The 18,939-nt window shown below is 36.6% G+C and overlaps 1 protein-coding gene across 3 annotated transcripts in view; it reads left to right on the top strand.

Annotated features, from left to right (window-relative positions):
• Nucleotides 1-18,939, top strand: part of RFX6 (regulatory factor X6) — a 61,434-nt gene that overhangs the window by 36,730 nt on the left and 5,765 nt on the right. For 2 of the 3 annotated variants that reach the window (XM_021089153.1, XM_021089140.1), the window contains exons 7-16: nt 1,162-1,269; nt 5,245-5,322; nt 5,440-5,553; nt 7,882-7,931; nt 10,576-10,735; nt 12,559-12,703; nt 14,038-14,147; nt 15,120-15,237; nt 16,676-16,798; nt 17,454-17,660. In XM_021089153.1, the coding sequence (XP_020944812.1) occupies nt 1,162-1,269; nt 5,245-5,322; nt 5,440-5,553; nt 7,882-7,931; nt 10,576-10,735; nt 12,559-12,703; nt 14,038-14,147; nt 15,120-15,237; nt 16,676-16,798; nt 17,454-17,660 (1,213 nt within the window). The remainder of the gene's footprint in view (nt 1-1,161; nt 1,270-5,244; nt 5,323-5,439; nt 5,554-7,881; nt 7,932-10,575; nt 10,736-12,558; nt 12,704-14,037; nt 14,148-15,119; nt 15,238-16,675; nt 16,799-17,453; nt 17,661-18,939) is intronic. The other variant, XM_021089145.1, reaches the window with a different exon arrangement.

Raw genomic sequence — 18,939 nt, 5'->3', positions numbered from 1 at the left:
TTTAATATAAAAATTGTGTGAAAGCTTACATCAAATCAGTCAGTAAGAAATTACTGTTTCTAAAGCACCTGGTGTTTAAAGACTCAAAAGTCCCCCCAACTTCCTTCTGATTTCATGATAAGTCTATAAGAATCTACAAATTTGGGGAATGATAAGACAGGGTAGGGACTATCTGTCTACCCATGTAAGTTATGAAATTTTTGTCTAGTAAACATCTTCAATATGACAGTGACAAAGAAACACAGAAACTTGAGAAGCAAATGCAAGAAAACTACTGGAAAGAATGAAGTTTGGTCCTAGTCAGGATCACTTTACTTCAATTACCATAGTCATTTCATTCTTTGCCAAGACATTTTATTACAATCCAGTTTGTTAAATTTTTGTTTGTGGAAAAGGAACAATTATTAGTGATCTGGGAGACTGATTTGCTAAGGCTCTGGTTCCATCATGAATATGCATTCTGTCTTTCTATATGAGTTTCTTTAGATACATTAGCACTGCAGTATTATATGCTATTTATATGTCACTTTTTCTAATTTATGAAAACTACCAGAGGTATCCTTTCCCCAAAGGAGTCAAAAAAATAACAAATATCTGAATTTGGTCAGGGGAGGAAGGTTGAGCTGGGAAAATCTAGATTACTAGTTTGGGAATCTGAAGAGTTAGATACCAATCACAATTTTACCACTAATTACTTCTGAGGCTAAATAAACTAATTTCTTATCATCTCACCTATTTAATCCATTAATTATTTGGTAATCCATAAATGAATTTGGCAACTTCAGTTCTTCCCATTTAAAATAATTTTGGTAGTCTAAAAGTAGATCATTCAAAACATGTCTTCAACAAATGTAAACTTGTGAGCTAAAATTAAATTTCTAAAAGTTTTGAAAACTGATAGATGTTTAAAACTAAAATCCAAACTATAAGAAAAATATATCAGCTGTGAAACTATTTATGATTTGGCAACAGTAATTCTGCTTAAATGTCTACTTTATTCACTTACTTGATCTAGCAAACAATTTACCCAAACCTCCTAATTTTTCATGTTTTGCAGGATGAAGAAGAATGAAATTTTATAGGTTTCCATTTTATCAGAATTGTATTTTGGAGCCAAGCAGTTGACAATTATTTATTTCTTTTCATTTTTCTAAATTATAGGGTGGCTTCACTCGTAAATATTCGCTTAGCTCAAAAACTGGAACACTTCTTCCAGAATTCCCCAGTGCTCAACACCTTGTGTACCAAGGATGCATTTCTAAAGACAAGGTATCAATTAAAGATACTTCTCTATTGATTTTATGATATGTTGGTTCCATATCTCAATTTGCTGGGAATCTCATGGCCGTGGCAGGAAGCTATCAGAAATCTACATAATCAAACATAATTGACTGATTTATAGGAGGGCCAAATGTTTACTAACATTGATTAAGGGCTTTCCAATTAATTATTTACCATCTCCATGATAGTAGTAATCAGAAGGTGGTAAAATAAACCTCAAAAGACTAAAGATTATTTTTTTATTTAAAATTCAATCTCAAGGAATAAAATACTAGACTGTGTCTATTACTTGGAGTTTATTTAATTATAAGCATCATTTTTTCATTAGCTCTATTTAATTTCAATAAATAGTCATCAAGCATGTCTCTAAGACAGAATTTGTTGAGGGGGAGATACCTAGGTGTATGCAAGGATCCCCTTGAAGATTCCAAAGATTCTTTTCAATTCTAAAACCCTGTGCTCTGGTTGCAAAATTTTTGAAAATTAAAGAAAAAACAGTTTTGTGAAATTCAGTTTATAAACAAATTTTCAATGCTTATGTAGTAAAGTCTAAAGCTAAATCTTCCTATACTTCTAGAGTCATTTGCTGGGTATCTACTGGTGAATAGCAGAATCTATTATTAAATCAGGGCATAAAGATTTCTGCATTCTTCTTTCAACTAAAGTTCATTTTTCATTAGCATTTGAGGAAAATACCTTTCATAGTATATTTAAGTCAGTTCATATTTTTGAGATGTAAAGATAGAGGAAAATGATTAACAATGCCCAGTTGCATTACTTTAGTAATAGGCTTTTGTAGAAACTGGAAATAAAAATGACACATTGTTAAAAAGGTCATTGATAGATAAGTAGAGATGCACCGTAACCTCTAGGGTTCATTCTAATGGCAGACTTACTCTCCCAGTTAAGAACAGGCAAAATATTGATGGTAATTCTCAGATGCTAATTCCAAGCAAGTCCTCTGAAGCATGCCTACTTCCTACTATTCTCCTCTCCCATCACATTTCTCAAGGTTATCACATCATTTTTTTAATCTTGTAGAAATAACATGATATTATGACTTAAGACTTGAGACACCTCCAGATAATGTGTTTTTGACTGCAGAGTGCAGTGGCTTGATGTGGGACCTCTGTTCCTAGACCAAGGATTGAACCCAGGCCAATATCAGTGAAAGCACCAAGCCCTAACCACCAGACCGAGGAAACTCCCCACCCCCAGTAAATGCTGACATGTGGCAGTTTGTGGGAAACCTTTAGAAATCTGCAGGACCTCAGGGAGCACAGTTCTTTGGGGGAGAGTGTTGTTGGCTCACCTTTGTGGAGAGGACTGCTTACATGCCAACATATCAAGGATATGTTTACTATGTAAATATGCTAGGTGAGGAGGGTGTATATAGAGTAACAAAGGGAAAAAAAAAAAAAAAGAGAGAAATGAGGAACATGTCCCAATAGCTTATTTCAGCTTCTTTGCTTGCCTCTGAGGAATTCCTTACCTGTCAACTTGAAAAACTGGTCTCATGATGCTTAAATAACTCCGGGTTTCTAAGTTCATTCCCAGTGTTCCCCATCCTGAGCACTGGGGACTAATACTCCTCTTTGTCTCTTGAGGACAGCTGGGCCTTTTACTTTCTCAGCCAGTAGCCAGGTTCCCCAGGTAACTTGTCTGGTCCTAGAAAGAGGGGTGGGACTGAAGCTAAGGCACTTTAAGCATCTGCATTCTTGAGGTATAAAGGATGCCGACTGCTTAGTGAGAAGCTGACCCCAGTGAGGGGTTAAGTTAAGCTGAGAGGTCTGCTTTCTGCTCCATCAAAGTGTCACTCAAGGCAGTTGCCACCCCCACCACATGCTCACTGAGTTGACTGGAGCTAAGCCTTGCCTCTGCCCCTGCCCTCTGTAGCGTGATCTCTGTTTTCAGAAAATTGAGCAAAATTATGTTTATAAAGAATGCAAAATAGGCTATAGTGAAAACGTATTGTTAAATATTTAATAATATGTGTTAAATAAATAAGTGATATTAAATATTAATATTAATAATATTAAATAATATACCATAGTAAATAAAATAATGTATATAATATTTAATAAATATGTAATACTTAATATATAGTATTAAATATTATATAAACAAAGTGCCAGAGTATTCCCATTGTGGTGCAGGAGAAACGAATCCTAGTAGTGACCATGAGGAAGCGGGTTCAATCTCTGGCCTTGCTCAGTGGATTAAAGATCTGGTGTTGCCGTGAGCTGTGGTGTAGGTTGCAGACAAGGCTTTGATCCTGGGTTGCTGTGGTTGTGGTGTAGGCCGGCAGCTGTAGCTCTGATTCATCCCCTAGCCTGGGAACTTTCATATGCCGTGGGTGTGGCCTTAAAAAGCAAAAACAAACAAAATACAAAGGGCCGATAGTAAGATTTAACATTTTTGATGATTTGCATACAGAAGAAAACATTTTGACACAAATAAATGGAAATACTTGTGAAGATAAAAGTTTACTTGTACTTTAGCAGGTTTCAGGGGTCAAAGGCTTAATTCTTGACAACCATTATGAATTCCTTTCTATCTTTCATGCTGTCCTGATCCTCATTTAAAAAAATATGTCTTGGCGACCCATCTAAAAATATATCTTTGCTTAAAGAGCATGTCTCATTTGCAATAATAGTGACATATAGAGGCAATCTGTAGTCAGCTTACCTCCTTGGAGGTAGATTGATAACTTGCATGTCATCATTATACGACTTTGTGCTAAACCACAAAGATATGTGCTGTCCCTGGACTGCAGGGATAAAGGTTGGAGAGCAAAGACACTCCCATCACCATTGTCACCCTATTTACTATAGAGACAAAAATAGTTAACAACAGTAAATTTCTTCACTTATATCATGGATTACTCTAGTCACTTTCATCTGTTAATTTATTTAGTCCTCCTAACAAATAGATACTTACTGTTATTATCATCTCCATTTTATAGATGAGCAAATTAAAATGCATAAATATTAAGTAGTTTGCTCAACATCACATAGCTAGTAAGTGGCAGCTTAGAGCTAGCATTCAGATCCAGATGTTCTAGAGGTGAAGATTACACCTCTAACCTCTAAGCCTGTTCTTGCTCACATAGAACACACATCCTGTAACAGATAGGAATATTTCTAGCTTATAAAATAAAGATTTTTAAAAATTTGAATATTGTTAATTTGCCAGAATATTACCTAGTTCTAATCCATTGCAAATTTTAAAGTATGTTTAAAACTTTCCATCTATGCAATACAAATATCAGTGGCAGCATGGAACTAAAGAATTTTCATAGCAGATATTTGATGTTCAAATCTTTGGTACAGGAGTCATTTGAAGTTATTACTAATTTTAGGTAATATAGTAAAATCTTATACTTTGTACCAGAAGTTATTCTATGTACATCACATCTTATTTTATTTTATCTTCCTTAACACCTGTGAGTAGTATGATATTACTGCCTTACTTAAATATATAAGGCCTGGAGTCAGAGACAAAGCCAACTAGTGCAGCAGAGCTGATGCTCAGTTAACTGACCGTACAGCCAAAACTGGAAACCACTAAACCACACTGCATAAGCACCTCTTTAATAAAACTATGTGAAGAGTTAATGTATACCATTTTATATGTATTTCTCTAATTAAAGGTAATTTTCTTATTAGGCAGAAAACTGCAGTGTCGCTTTGACCCACAGTTCCCTGCACAATCTCCTTTTTTCATTGTTCTCATGGTACTCTGCAATTATCCATTTGCTTGCTTTTCTCCCTTCACCAGGCAATATACTCCTTGAAATAAGAATTGTGCCTTTATTTTTGGTTCCTCAGCATTGAGCACAATGCCTGGTACATAACAAGACTTTTTAAATTGTGTTTGAATACACGAACAAATGAATGCATGAACAAAACGAAGGCGGCATTGAAAAGGTCCTTTTGTTAAGATTTTTCTTCCTTGAAATAGGTTGACACCCTGATAATGATGTACAAAACTCACTGCCAGTGCATCCTGGACAATGCAATAAATGGAAACTTTGAGGAGGTAAGAGTGACAAAGAATGCTTTGCTAACTATATCGTGTAAACATTCTTGTCCTGTTTGTTATATGAGCTCATGCTAAGGAAAAATCTTAATGTATGCACTTTTTGCTCTCAACTAGATCCAGCATTTCTTACTACACTTTTGGCAAGGAATGCCTGATCATCTTCTTCCCCTGCTTGAAAACCCTGTTATCATTGACATTTTCTGTGTTTGTGATTCAATTCTGTATAAGGTAAGCTCTTAGGATGTCTGAAACATGAACCATATGGTTCTTTAAAGAGCATCCATCAGAGTTCCTGTCGTGGCTCAGTGGTTAACGAACCCGAATAGTATCCATAAGGACGTAGGTTCATCCCTGGCCTTGGTCAGTGGGTTAAGAATCAGGCATTGCTGTGAGCTGTAAAGTAGGTCGCAGACGCGGTTTGGATCTGGTATTGCTGTGGCCAGTAGCTGTAGCTCTGATTAGACCCCTAGCCTGGGAACTTTCATATGCTGCGGGTGCAGCCCTAAAAAGACAAAAGACAAAAAAAAAAAAAAAAAAAAAGCATTCCATCTATATTTTTGCCGTATATTTTCAATAAATTTGTTATTTCTGGCTGAAAGTACACTAATACTTTTTTCTGATGAGAAAGTAAACAGCTTAATAGTGTATATTTAATAGTGAATGTATTTTTAAAGTAAATTTATATTAAGTAAAACAAAATCAGTTTCTGTTTACAGCTAAGAATGATTCTAAATGTAACCTACTTCCATTAAAAACAATTTTTATTAACTGTTTAAGGTGTTTTCAGAGTAAATCACTTAGTGGCTTTTGCATAATATCAGTGTTTTGGGGAAGGCAGAATTAAACATTCTTAAGGGACTATTACATGGAACATGTTGAAAATTTCTAGCATTAATGCATTAATGGCCAATTCTGTTCTTAAATCAAATAGATTCCCAAGTATCTGGAGAAGGATCATGAGGATACTGTAAACAAAGAGAACCTGGTTGGCCATCTAGCCAGACAGTCAGTGGGGAAGAGGGTGAAGCTAATCGCCCAGATTAGCTAGTCTATTCCCTAGCTGGAGCACAGGTCCAAGCGGAGGGAAAAAACTGTATTGCAATCTAGGTGTGTTTTTTTTTTTTGTCTTTTTAGCTATTTCTTGGGCCGCTCCCGCGGCATATGGAGGTTCCCAGGCTAGGGGTCGAATCGGAGCTGTAACCATTGGCCTACGCCAGAGCCACAGCAACCTACACCACAGCTCACGGCAACGCCGGATCCTTAACCCACTGAGCAAGGGCATGGACCGAACCCGCAACCTCATGGTTCCTAGTCGGATTCGTTAACCACTGCGCCACGACGGGAACTCCGCAATCTAGGTATTTTAAAATGAGTTTGTCTTCATTAATCTGTTAAAGTGCTATAAGAAAAACAAAAAAGCTTTCCTTTTAAAACATAATCCGAGTGAGCAAGAACACCCAAGCTGGAGCCCTGTTAAGTATTTAGGAAGTAAAATCCTTCTAAGTTGCCGCTACTATGTTCTCAGCTTTACAGAAAAGTGCAGCAGAAGCTGCATAAACTCAGTCCAGAAGCAAATTTGCACGTTAAGGGCTGGTAGGGGGGCTTGAACCAGAATGAGAGTCCTTGTGTTTTCATCCTCTGTTCAGTTCTCCCTCATCACAGGATAAGAGAATAGAGGAGTAAGTGCAGAGTATTCTCTACTTTAGTTCAAGTTCAAGTGTAAGAAGGGCAAAGGAGAGCAAGATTGCCTCACTTTTCTGGGTCAAATTAGAATCTCATCTTTTGGAGAGAAAGGGTTTAGTTTGCACTGACTGTCTGAAATGTTTGAGACATGGGAAAGTAATCAGAAAGGGGAGAGAAGGAGGCTCCAAAAGTAGGTAAATAAAGGCCTGAGTTCGTGCACACACATTTACCAGCATCAAAGTAAAGCTGTTAGGACTGTCACTTAACACCTCCAAGAAATGTCCTTAAGGCATAGCTTCCCCACCCTCTCCCCTATCCAACCCCCCCACCTCCTCACCCCCATCCCCCACAAACGGTCTGTTTCTTTGAGTCCAACACAAAAGTCTGGAATTTACCTTTTCATGCCCAAAGTTTTTCCTCCTTATGGTGGACCAGGGAGAGACAGTGGGCCCTATAAGTAGAGCCATGTAAAATGAGCTTTTCCAAGATCTTCAGTACTAATTTCTTCTTTCTGCAGGTTCTCATCAATAACTACTCACCATCAAGGTCCTACTCACCATCTCACTCGCGTTTAAGGCTGAGTCTAGCCCTTTCTCTTCAGTGTTCTTTTTGTTCAGATGATTAGTTCTCTGTACTCAGTACATTAGTGTCACCTGCTTAACTATGTCCCTATATATCCCCCCTCTCCTTGCCACACACACACACACATACACACACCTCCTGAATACATTCAGAGATTAAAGTATGACTTTCAGAAATGAGTTAACATGTTATTCTCTAGAAAGCTAGGAATATAAAGTAATTGGCATAGAGTGTGCTTCTATAGAAATATAAAGTCAGGATTTATGTTAACTCTCTTTTGCTGTGATTAAGGTTCTTACAGATGTACTCATTCCTGCAACAATGCAAGAAATGCCTGAAAGGTAGGTTCAGTCAATAAAATATCATCTTTGCTTGTATAGGGTTTAACTTTACATGTTGTAGTAAAGGAAAACATTAAGTAGAAATTCCTTCATTTATCAAGATTATTTTTATGTTCCTGTCCCTTTGTTAGCTGTAAGAGATGTACCTCAATCTTTATATTCAAACTTCAGTGAACAAAATCGATGGAACAATCTTCACATCCCTTTAATTTGAGAGCTGCCCAAGTGAAAAATAAATATTTAAGTGTAGTTGACTTTTAAGATACTGAGAAAGTTCTTCAGTGGAAACTGGCTAGAGTTTAAGGTTAAGTCTAAGGCTAGAGTTTAAGTTTAATTTTCCTACAAGAAAAATATTTTCTATTTATTATTACTTTGGTCTTAATGATGAAAATCAGAAAGTAGCGTAATGGAATTATAACCTTCTTTTAGCAAAGGAATAAGACCTCAGATTGTAATGATGTCTGACAATTTTTCACAAAGTCTTTTCTGATGTGAGAACAGTAGAAACTTGAAAAAAGAGCCAATTGTTTAAAAACAAATTCTAACGAAGTAATGAAATTTATTTTAGTATTTCGGGGTACAAATATATATAGGAGAATATAGTTGGTGCTCAATTATCATGATAATTGATAAAGCGAATTTTATTTTTTATTTATTTTTTCCTCTAGATTGGTTTATTTATTTCAATAATAGCTGGTCTTGGCCTGGTCAGCGGTTTCTTTTAATTATTAATATATTGTCTTTAAACATCTAATTTGGACTCTGAATTAGGTAGACTTAACACTTCCGTGTCACAGCAAAATGGTTATGCTTATATAGTGGCAGGCTTTCAGCCATATAACTAATAGTAATAATAGATGCATTTCATTAAACACAAGATGGGTTTTGAACTTTTAAATAAACCATTTCACTTAATTCCTACAACCAGCCTGAAAAGTGCTAATTTATGTTTATCTCTAAGTATAAAAGTAGTTCATATTCATTGTAGAAAATGAAAAACATGTATAAGTGCATTTTAAAAATCACTCATAGTCTTACCACATTCTTAATGTCTTAGGTTATTATCTCACAGAATTTTTCTAGGAGTCTTAAAAAAATGGAATCATAATATACATACTACTACAATATACTGTGAAAATCTTTCCATATCAACAAATATAGATCAACATTATCTTTTTAAACAATTGCATAGATTTCCAACATCTGAAAAATACTATACATTATTAAACCAATTATTTATCATTAAACAACTCAATTTTTTTAAAACGACTTTTCAGATTATTCCAAAGTAACTGATATGATCCCAAATTCACAAAGGGGAACCTAGGAGTACAAAAAAGTTAATATATTTGCCCTGAATCAGCTAATTAGTAAGAAGCAGAGCCTAGATTTTAATTTAGGTCTCTTCGTCTCCAACCTCTGCCTTTTTTCCCCCTGTACCACGTCACTGCTCCATCCTAAATATATTTAGATGTGTATTATTGAGATGTTGACTGATTTTTACTTTATTTTTTATTTTTTGTCTTTGGTCTTTTTAGGGCTGCACCCAGGGCATATGGAAGTTCCCAGGGTAGGGATCTAATCGGCTACAGCTGCCGGCCTACACCATAGCCACAGCAACCCCAGATCTGAGCTGCATCTTCAACCTACACCACAGCTCATGGCAACGCCAGATCCTCAACCCACTGAGCGAGGCCAGGGATCGAAACCACAACCTCATGGTTCCTAGTCAGATTCGTTTCTGCTGTATCACGACAGGAGTGCCTGCTGACTGATTTTTTTTTTTTTCCCTGAGTTTGTTTGTTTATTTATTTATTTATTTATTTATTTTCCCACTGTACAGCAAGGGGGTCAGGTTATCCTTACATGTATACATTGCAATTACAGTTTTTTGCTGACTGATTTTTAAACATTTTTGTTTTCAGAATATATACATAACCAACACTTGCAATTTTTTTTTTTTTTTGGCCACCTCTGTGGTATATGAAATTTCCCAGGCCAGGGATCGAATCCCAGACGCAACTGTCACCTGAGTCTTTTCAAAGATACCACCAGATTCTTAACCTGCTGCATTACAGCAGGAACTTCCTGCAATTTTCTAAATAGGTTCCTTCAATTAGGTGTTTCTAATAATTTATTCTACAGTTACATTTGGGTTATAAGAATATAATACTAGATACAAATGTTAAATAACCTGAAATGATATTATGGTCCCTATGTTTATCTCTCAATAAAACAAGATAGGCAAAATCAAGTGCACACTTACTTTTCGCAGAAATACTTTATAGAAAATATTTGAATTATGCGTTAATATTGCTAACAATAAAGTGATAACTTTCGGCATGCCAGGTGTTAACCTGAGCACCTTCTATGAATTATTTCCTGGAATCTTCATGATAATCCTGTGACATGGATACTATTCTTATTCCCATTTAACAGATGAGGAAACTGGAGCTCCAGGAGATTGAATATTTTGGCCAAGATGATAAATGGCAAACCTAGGCTGTGTCTGTCTGACCTCAAAGTCATGTTCTTGGAATCATAGAATAATAGTATATCTCCATTAAATTATATTTATTTAATGCATTTGACCTATTTAAGATTTAATACATAGTTTTTTATTCTTTGGGGTTTTATTTTGTAGTTTATTAGCAGACATAAGAAATTTTGCTAAAAATTGGGAACAGTGGGTTGTTTCATCTTTGGAAAATTTGCCAGAAGCTCTGACTGATAAGAAAATACCTATTGTACGAAGATTTGTATCATCTCTGAAACGACAAACATCTTTCTTACATCTTGCACAGGTATGTTGATAAGCTGAGGGTATATGTCACCACATCAAAACTGAATCACCTGGAGTTCCCATCGTGGCTCAGTGGTTAATGAATCTGACTAGGAACCATGGAGTTGCGGGTTTGATCCCTGGCCTTGCTCAGTGGGTTGGGGATCCAGCGTTTCCATGAGCTGTGGTGTAGGTCACAGATGCGGCTTGGATCCTGAGATGCTGTGGCTCTGGTGTAGGCCGGAGGCTACAGCTCCAATTAGACCCTTAGACTGGGAACATCCATATGCCAAGGTGTGGCCCTGGAAAAGACAAAAAGAGAAAAAAAAGCAAAAAACAAAAAAAACCTGAATCATCTGGTAGCAAAGATTGAGGAACTTTCAGAGACTGGAGACTAAGTTGAGAGCAGTTAAATGCACTGTGAAATCCTAGAGTGAATGCTTAGGACAGAAGGACATTCACAGAAACACTGATGAAATCAGATTTGTCCGTAGTTTTGTTAAGAGTATCATACCAATGTTGATTTCCTGATTTTGGTAGTGTCCAATAATTATGTAAGATGATGACATTAGGAGAAGCTGGATAAAGAGTATATACAGATAGAAGTACATACTCTGCACTATTTTTGAACCTTTTTTGTAAATTTTAAATTTTTTCAAAACAGAAAGTAAAAAAGGACACTATAAACCAGCTATAATGGAAAAAAATAAAAATCATTATATAAAAAAAGTAAAAGAATAAAACCTTTTGAACGCAATGTAAAATGTAAAAGTCTTATTTGCCACATGAACTCAATCAATAAACGAATCCAATCAATAAAATTAATAAGTTGTGGAGAATAAGCCCATGTGTAGATGATGTTGTAAAACCCACAGTGTGTTTTAAATTACTTCCTTAAATAGCGAGAAAAAATTGTTTCTTAAATTAGAATTGCATGTTTGTATATTGTTAAAATATACTTCCCCTCCCATCAACTGGTTATTTGCTTTATGGAGGTTTCTAGCCCCTTAAATTTTAAAAGACTACCCTGGAATAGTTCCATATAAGAAATGTAATGTGGTAAAATTCTTTTTTTTTTTTTCTTTTTATGGCCACACCTGCGGTATATGGAAGTTCCCTAGCCAGGTGTCAAATCAGAGCTGCAGCTGCCGGCCTACCCCACAGCCACAGCAACACCAGATCCAGGCTTCATCTGTGACCTATGCTGCTGCTTCCAGCAATGCTGGATTCTTAACCCACTGAGCCAGGCCAGGGATGGAACCTGCATCCTCACAGAGACAACATCAGGTCCTTAACCCACTGAACCACAGTGGGAATCCCTGTAAAATTCTCATTTTATGACCGTGGATTAAAAAAAAATTATTATTTCAAAACAGTTTTCAAACCTTTAACAGAAATGATCTTGTTAAAAGATACTGCTTTTAGTTTTAAAATAAGAAAAGAGGAGTTATATATGGTACTTTTCCTCAAGGAACTTTCTCTAGAAGCTACAACTTTTCTTTAGATGGAAGATCAGTGATACAGTTTGGCATCTTTTTTACTTTCCTTTTTTTTTTTTTTTTTTTTTTTTTTGGTCTTTTCGCCTTTTCTAGGGCCGCTCCCGCAGCATATGGAGGTTCCCAGGCTAGGGGTCCCATCGGAGCTGTGGCCACCAGCCTACATCAGAGCCACAGCAACACGGGATCCGAGCCGTGTCTGCGACCTACACCACAGCTCACGGCAACGCCGGATCCTTAACCCACTGAGCAAGGGCAGGGATCGAACCCGCAACCTCATGGTTCCTAGTCGGATTCATTAACCACTGAGCCACGACGGGAACTCCTCTTTTTTACTTTCTTGATGCAGATCGCCAGACCAGCTCTTTTTGACCAGCATGTCGTGAATTCTATGGTATCCGATATTGAGAAAGTTGACTTGAACAGTATTGGATCTCAGGCCCTTCTCACCATTTCAGGCAGCACAGACACTGACTCTGATATCTACACCGAATGTAAGTCTCCTCTGTTGAGAGCAAGGTCTCCCAACCTCAGCATTGTCAAAGTCTTGGGCTGGATAACTCTTTGATGGGGCAGTGGGGGCTCTGTGCCATGTATTGAAGGATGTTGAGCAGCGCCTCTGGCTGCTACCCCCTACATGGCAATAGCAACCTCCTGAAATTGGGACACCACATATTCACCAGACACAACCAAATGTCCCCTCGGACTACAAAATCATATCTGTTTGAGAAACCCGGTTTAACAGGAATATTTTTAATTTTAAAAAGTTATTCTCTATTTTAAAACCAGTTGTGCTTACGGTTGTGAAAAACCTGGAAAATACAGAAAATATTAAGAAGAAAATAAAAGCCCTCCATAATCTCCTGGCCTAGAAATAACCTAGATAGATAGGAACCTGGAAATAATCAAAATAGGTTTTGAGTTTTGTGAGTTTTCATGAGTTTTAGGTTATATGCATACACATTTCCATGTGTTTCACACTCTTGGCATCCTATGGGACATAATGCATATCAAAAAATCTCAATGCAATACTGTTTTTCAAAGCAGAAATCCCCTGCTCAGGTTTGGACAATCTAACAGAGTTTACCAAGCTAGTAGGTGTGGCCAGACAATCAGGTTCCATTTTCAAGTGATAACAACCCAGTCTTTCTCCCACCATTTCTCTCTGAAAAGACAAAAAAGTGCAGCCTCCTATAGGCTATAGCACACTGCTCTCGGGATGGTTCAACCTCAGCCTCAGCCCTGCTTTCTATTTCCTAACATAATATTATATTACCCTCTGGGATTCAGTAAACCTCAAACTCTTTAATAAAATGATAGTTCTAAACTGCCCCTTTGACTTTTACATGATAAAAGATTATTCATTTAAATGGCATAATTCTTCAGGGCAGAATTTAATTTTTGCTAAAGAAAAAGGATATTTCAGAAAGCAGGAAATTCACAGGTCTAGCTTACTTGATTCCTTAGCTTTCAACTAATCTGTTGCATTTAATGAAAGCACTGCATTTCATTATTATTCATTATCAAAATGAATAATCATCACTAGTGACAACTTATTCTTCCCTAGTGTATAAATATAAACTTATATTTCAATATATACCAAGACAGATACACTTATGATGAAAATTTTGAAAAGTAAAGAACTAAGGATTTTTTGTTAAGCATTTTCAGGATATAAAATTGATTTCTTTAACATATTTAATCTACCTGTCATTCCTTTTTATGTTATGCGATTATTAATAATTTCTAGTTGTAGGTTTTCTCTTGGGTTCAAAGTAGAGCGTGAAAGTCTGCTTTCTTTTTTTCTTTTTTTCTTTTTGCGTGGTAGATGACTCTATCACTGTGTTCCAAGAACTGAAAGATCTGCTTAAGAAGAATGCCACTGTGGAGGCTTTTATCGAATGGTTGGATACTGTGGTAGAACAGAGAGTTATTAAGGTATTTTTCAATGAAAAATTCTAAAAATAATTTTTTTTGATAATGCTAAATGCTAAACTGGCTATAATTTCTTGAATGCTTGAATGATGGGGGATGGCAACAGGCTGTGTGTAAAAATGCTTTGAAAAGCTTTTGAAACCCTGCAAATAAGGCAAATCAAATATCATGGTTAGACATATGGCAGATTTGAGAGCACTAGGCATAGACTGAATTCTGCTTATCATTTTCGGACAGACTGCAAGACACTATGCCTTCCCTACCAGTCAGTAAAGTTACAGTGGAGTAACATCAATAGTGAGAGAGAAACTGAAAAACTGGAAAGATCTGGCCCTTTTCTTAAAAATCACACTTTCATAAAAGCTGACAGAAAATATGATTTTAAATATCTACATTTTTAAATTCTAGGAGCTCAGTATTTTGTGTTTTCTGTGTGGTTTCTTCAACTCTTTCAGTTAACCTTCAAGTCATCCATCATGAAACAAGGCCATAAGAACAAATATATCCATCACCAGTTGGTGTTAGCCATTCCATATCAAGGAAACTAGTTATAGTGTAAGGACTTTTTTTTTCTCCTGGAAGGAAAACAGATTATCATTCAGGACCAGAGAAGTCAGAGTTAATCATTCACAGAAATATATAACCTTTCCTTCACACTTCACCTTCTGCTCTTTTTAAAGCTCTGTCAAAGGAAAATTAAGAGAGAAAATACTTTGTAAATTATTTCATTTTGTTGTCCAGTTCTATTAGGTGACAAAAACATAGTGAATAAAGATCTATTAACCTTAAAAATGGCAGCAAAGACAGATCAAAAATGAAAATCCCAGAACAACTCATTTTATTTGATGATAAAATGGCATGCCTTGCCATCTGTCCATTTGTCAGAAAGTTTATCTACTGTTTGATCACATGTAGGAAGCATGTAATAATGAGATGACAGATTTTTATAGTTTCATTTTGTCACTTTACTTTTAGACCAGCAAACAGAATGGAAGATCGTTAAAGAAGAGGGCTCAAGACTTTCTGCTGAAGTGGAGCTTTTTTGGTGCTCGAGTAATGCATAATCTCACCTTGAACAATGCATCCAGTTTTGGTATCTTAAGTGCTTTATAAAACTCTTCTTAGATAAATTATATCATTCATTTGTCAGTCACATTTCCTATCAATTTTTAAACATGTGGCACTGTCACTTCTTACATTTGACTACTGAGCCAATAGAGAATGGTAGTTATTAGCCTGGGTTTTGGAATCAGATCACTTGCAGGGTTAACTCCTAACACTGCTTCTCTTTGGCTTGGCTTTCGCCCAAGTTAGTCTGCTCATTGTAGAAATGGAAGAATATTTCTTTCATTGGGTTATATAGGCTCTTGAATGAGGTGATATAAATAAGACCACATTGCCTAACACCCGGTAAACACAATAAATAGCAGCTATCACCATTATACTTCATCAGTGCTTGGATAAATTTTCTTTGTTAAACAAACAAATAAACAATAATTAATACATTATTTTCCAAAGGCACTATTCATTGCAATATGGAAAATGTTTGCATCTTTTCCAGGAACCCGCATAGCTGTACTCCAAGAATCAAAGAGCAGCTTAGAAGACATGCTGTCATATGTTTCTGAACCATCTTTCCTGATCTATACGACTTATGAAAAATTGAGTCAAGTTAGCTTTTTCAAAAATTGAATACCTTCTTTTCCCTAAAATTTCTCAGACTCCTAGTTTGTAATTATAGTGCTATCTCATGGACAGTACTTCTGCATTTAGTAGTTGCATTTTGAGAAATCATCACATTGTAAAGTAGTTGCAATTAAGAAAACTGTCTTTATTTGATTTTCAACAGCATTAGATAAGATCAGTGAACTTACATTGAGGGATGAACAAAATATATTGAGTCTATTTGAAACAGCTTGCTTCTATTTAAGGCTTCTTAAATTATACAGCATTTAAACCTGACTTTATTATGAAAAAAGACTTGTTGGGAAATCTGTTGAATAGTAAAAATAAGCTTAAGGTTTTCTAGGACATCTTCCACATGAAAATTACTCTTTTCCTTTTTTTCAAATGAAAGAGCATTTTGTTCCAGGTTAGAAAGACATCTTCTTACTTGACACTTTTTTCAGACCATGCTGGCCATTGTCTAATTATTTAGTACAAAGTAAACAGAAATAGAGCAGAGTAGAGCTCATTCTCCTCAGGTTAAAGCTTATCACACTCCAGTGTGTGCCCTCTTAAAGCATAAAGCATGTCTCACTTTCATCCGTATTTTCCTTTGATGTAATTAGTGGCCAAAGAGCTGGCAGGACAGTACACACAGTGAGCTGGGCAGGCGGTACACAGAAAGATTAGAGGCCCAAGTTAAGCATGTTGGTCTTAGCAGGTCATTTAAAGTCCAACAAGTGTTTGTTTGTTTCAGTTGCTCCTTGTGAAGTGTTGCGAGATGGTCACAAAGATAACTTGACTTCTCTTTCTCTCCCTTATTTCATCTCACAATGCCCTCTCCCCCTTCCCCATCCATAAACAAGGTTCCTTCCATTTGATCCGAATGCTTCTTGATGAATACATTCTGCTGGCCATGGAGACCCAGTTTAATAATGACAAAGAGCAGGAGTTACAGAATTTATTGGACAAGTATATGAAGAATTCAGGTAATTTAAAATGTATATCTTGTTTTGCATATTTCTTTGTTGAAACCTAAGTTTGGGAGTTTGTAAGCACACATTAAGTGGATTTTATAACAGTCTCAGAGTCTTCCTTCACGATGTCACTACTAACACAGGATATTAACACTCACAGAGCCCTGTGCTTTCTTCCCTTCATTGATGCATAGGGTAGTCAAGGTACTTTCCTGGAAACTCTGAAGAATACAGATCAATATTTTTAACTTCTGAGAACTTAGATAAAATTTGAGAAGTGACTACAGTAGCAAAAAATCACTGTAATTCAAGACAACGCATGTGCTATACCTCCTTACAAATGGTGTAGGGATAAGTTCCCAAGGAATATAGAGAAGGAAGGAAACAGATCTATCTGGGATGTGATGACTTGCATTTTGAAGCCTGTTTACTACAGAGCAAATTATTTAGTACCCCCAGACACACCTTACACCCACAAGTATACAGTTAAAAACGAGCACCACTGCCAAGACCAAAGACCTGCCTTATTTCCCATGGAAAACATTTCTCAGGAGTTTCCAGAGTTATGATGCAACCCTAGAACATTTTCAGGTCTTTTAACTTGGACTTTTCTACTAGGAATGTGAGAAAGATGTTAACTTTCCTATTTAAAAAAAAATCTTTCCAGATGCAAGTAAAGCTGCCTTCACTGCTTCTCCAAGTTCATGCTTTCTGGCCAACCGTAATAAAGGGAGCACTGTTCCCAGTGATGCTGTGAAGAATGAAAGCCATGTAGAAACAACTTATCTCCCTCTGTCATCCAGTCAACCTGGAGGCTTAACTTCTTCACTGCACCCATTCCCTTCTGGGAATACAGACAATATGCCACTCACAGGTAGGCTGTGAAACAACCAGGAAAACCACTTGAGCTTCATTCAGTATGTCTCACAGGAACCTATTCCTTTGTGTTCTTAAAACTGGTAACCTCCAGGTGTTCCAAGAATAAAGGCTTATCTTTGCTGACTAATAATAAATAATAATAATAACTATTTTTGTGATTTTTCAATGTTTGTCATTCCCATTTTCAACAATACTGTTTTTAAGCTCAGTATCACACTTTCATCTACTTTCTTAGTTCTACCAGAAGTACAAATAACTGGTTATTTTCATCCAGTGGAATGAAAAAAGAAAAAAAGTAGAGTAGGTGTCCACAAAATTCTTAAGATGCTTTGAAGGTCAAAAAAATATGAGCTGCTTATTCATTTTTGAATTTTGAGGAGACTTTCTTTCTCCTTAATTACAAAGTGGATTCAGCTATTTGAGGATAACAATTACAGTTATTTTCCTCTTTGGTCTAGGATCCCTTTTCTGTTAGTCTGAATGTTTATGGCTTAAATTAGCTACTAGTTGCTAGTTTATTGCCTTATGTCTTCTTTGAAACCCCTTCTATATACCTTACATCATTGGGCACACAGAATTTTGGGCCTGGAAGGGTTTTATAGTTCAGGGGCCTAATTCCACTAGTGGGAAATTGGGAGCCCAGAGATTTGGTGGCATTCATAACTCACTGCTCACCAGTGGGGTTTGCATGAAGGTTTTTGTTTTTTTGTTGTCTTTTTAGGGCCACACCCATGGCATATGGAAGTTCCCAGGCTAGGGGTTGAATCATAACTGCAGCTACAGGCCTATGCCACAGGCAGAGCCACAGGAACTTCTAGCTGCATCTACAACTTACACCACAGCTCACAGCAATGCTGGAACCTTAACTGAGTAAGGCCAGGGTTCAAACCCACATCCTCATGGATAGTACTCAGGTTTGTTGCTGCTGAGCCACAACGGGGAAGTCCTGCATGACGTTTTGCATAGGCTGCTTTGAAGCTATGGTCATTTTGACATTACTGCCTTTTTCTTTTACCCTAAACTCCAAACCATTTGACACTCAGCTTGTTTTTTAATTATGGAGAAATGTGCATAGCAGACCATCTGCCCCCTTGCCCTTCCCAAGCTTGAGCTCTAATCATCTTTATACGCATGGAAGGATGAAGTCATCCCAGACTTCCCTCCATCATCACTAACTCCCAAAGTTGCCATAGTTGTGAATAAATACATGTCGTGATGATGCTTTTTAAACCTAGAGTTTTGTAGGTCCACAGTCCTGTTATTTTTGGAGGTTA

Source organism: Sus scrofa, chromosome 1, assembly GCF_000003025.6.
Source record: "Sus scrofa isolate TJ Tabasco breed Duroc chromosome 1, Sscrofa11.1, whole genome shotgun sequence".
NCBI lineage: Eukaryota > Metazoa > Chordata > Mammalia > Artiodactyla > Suidae > Sus > Sus scrofa.
Note: the sequence above shows the minus strand (reverse complement) of the source record. Positions and strands in the feature narration are given on the sequence as shown.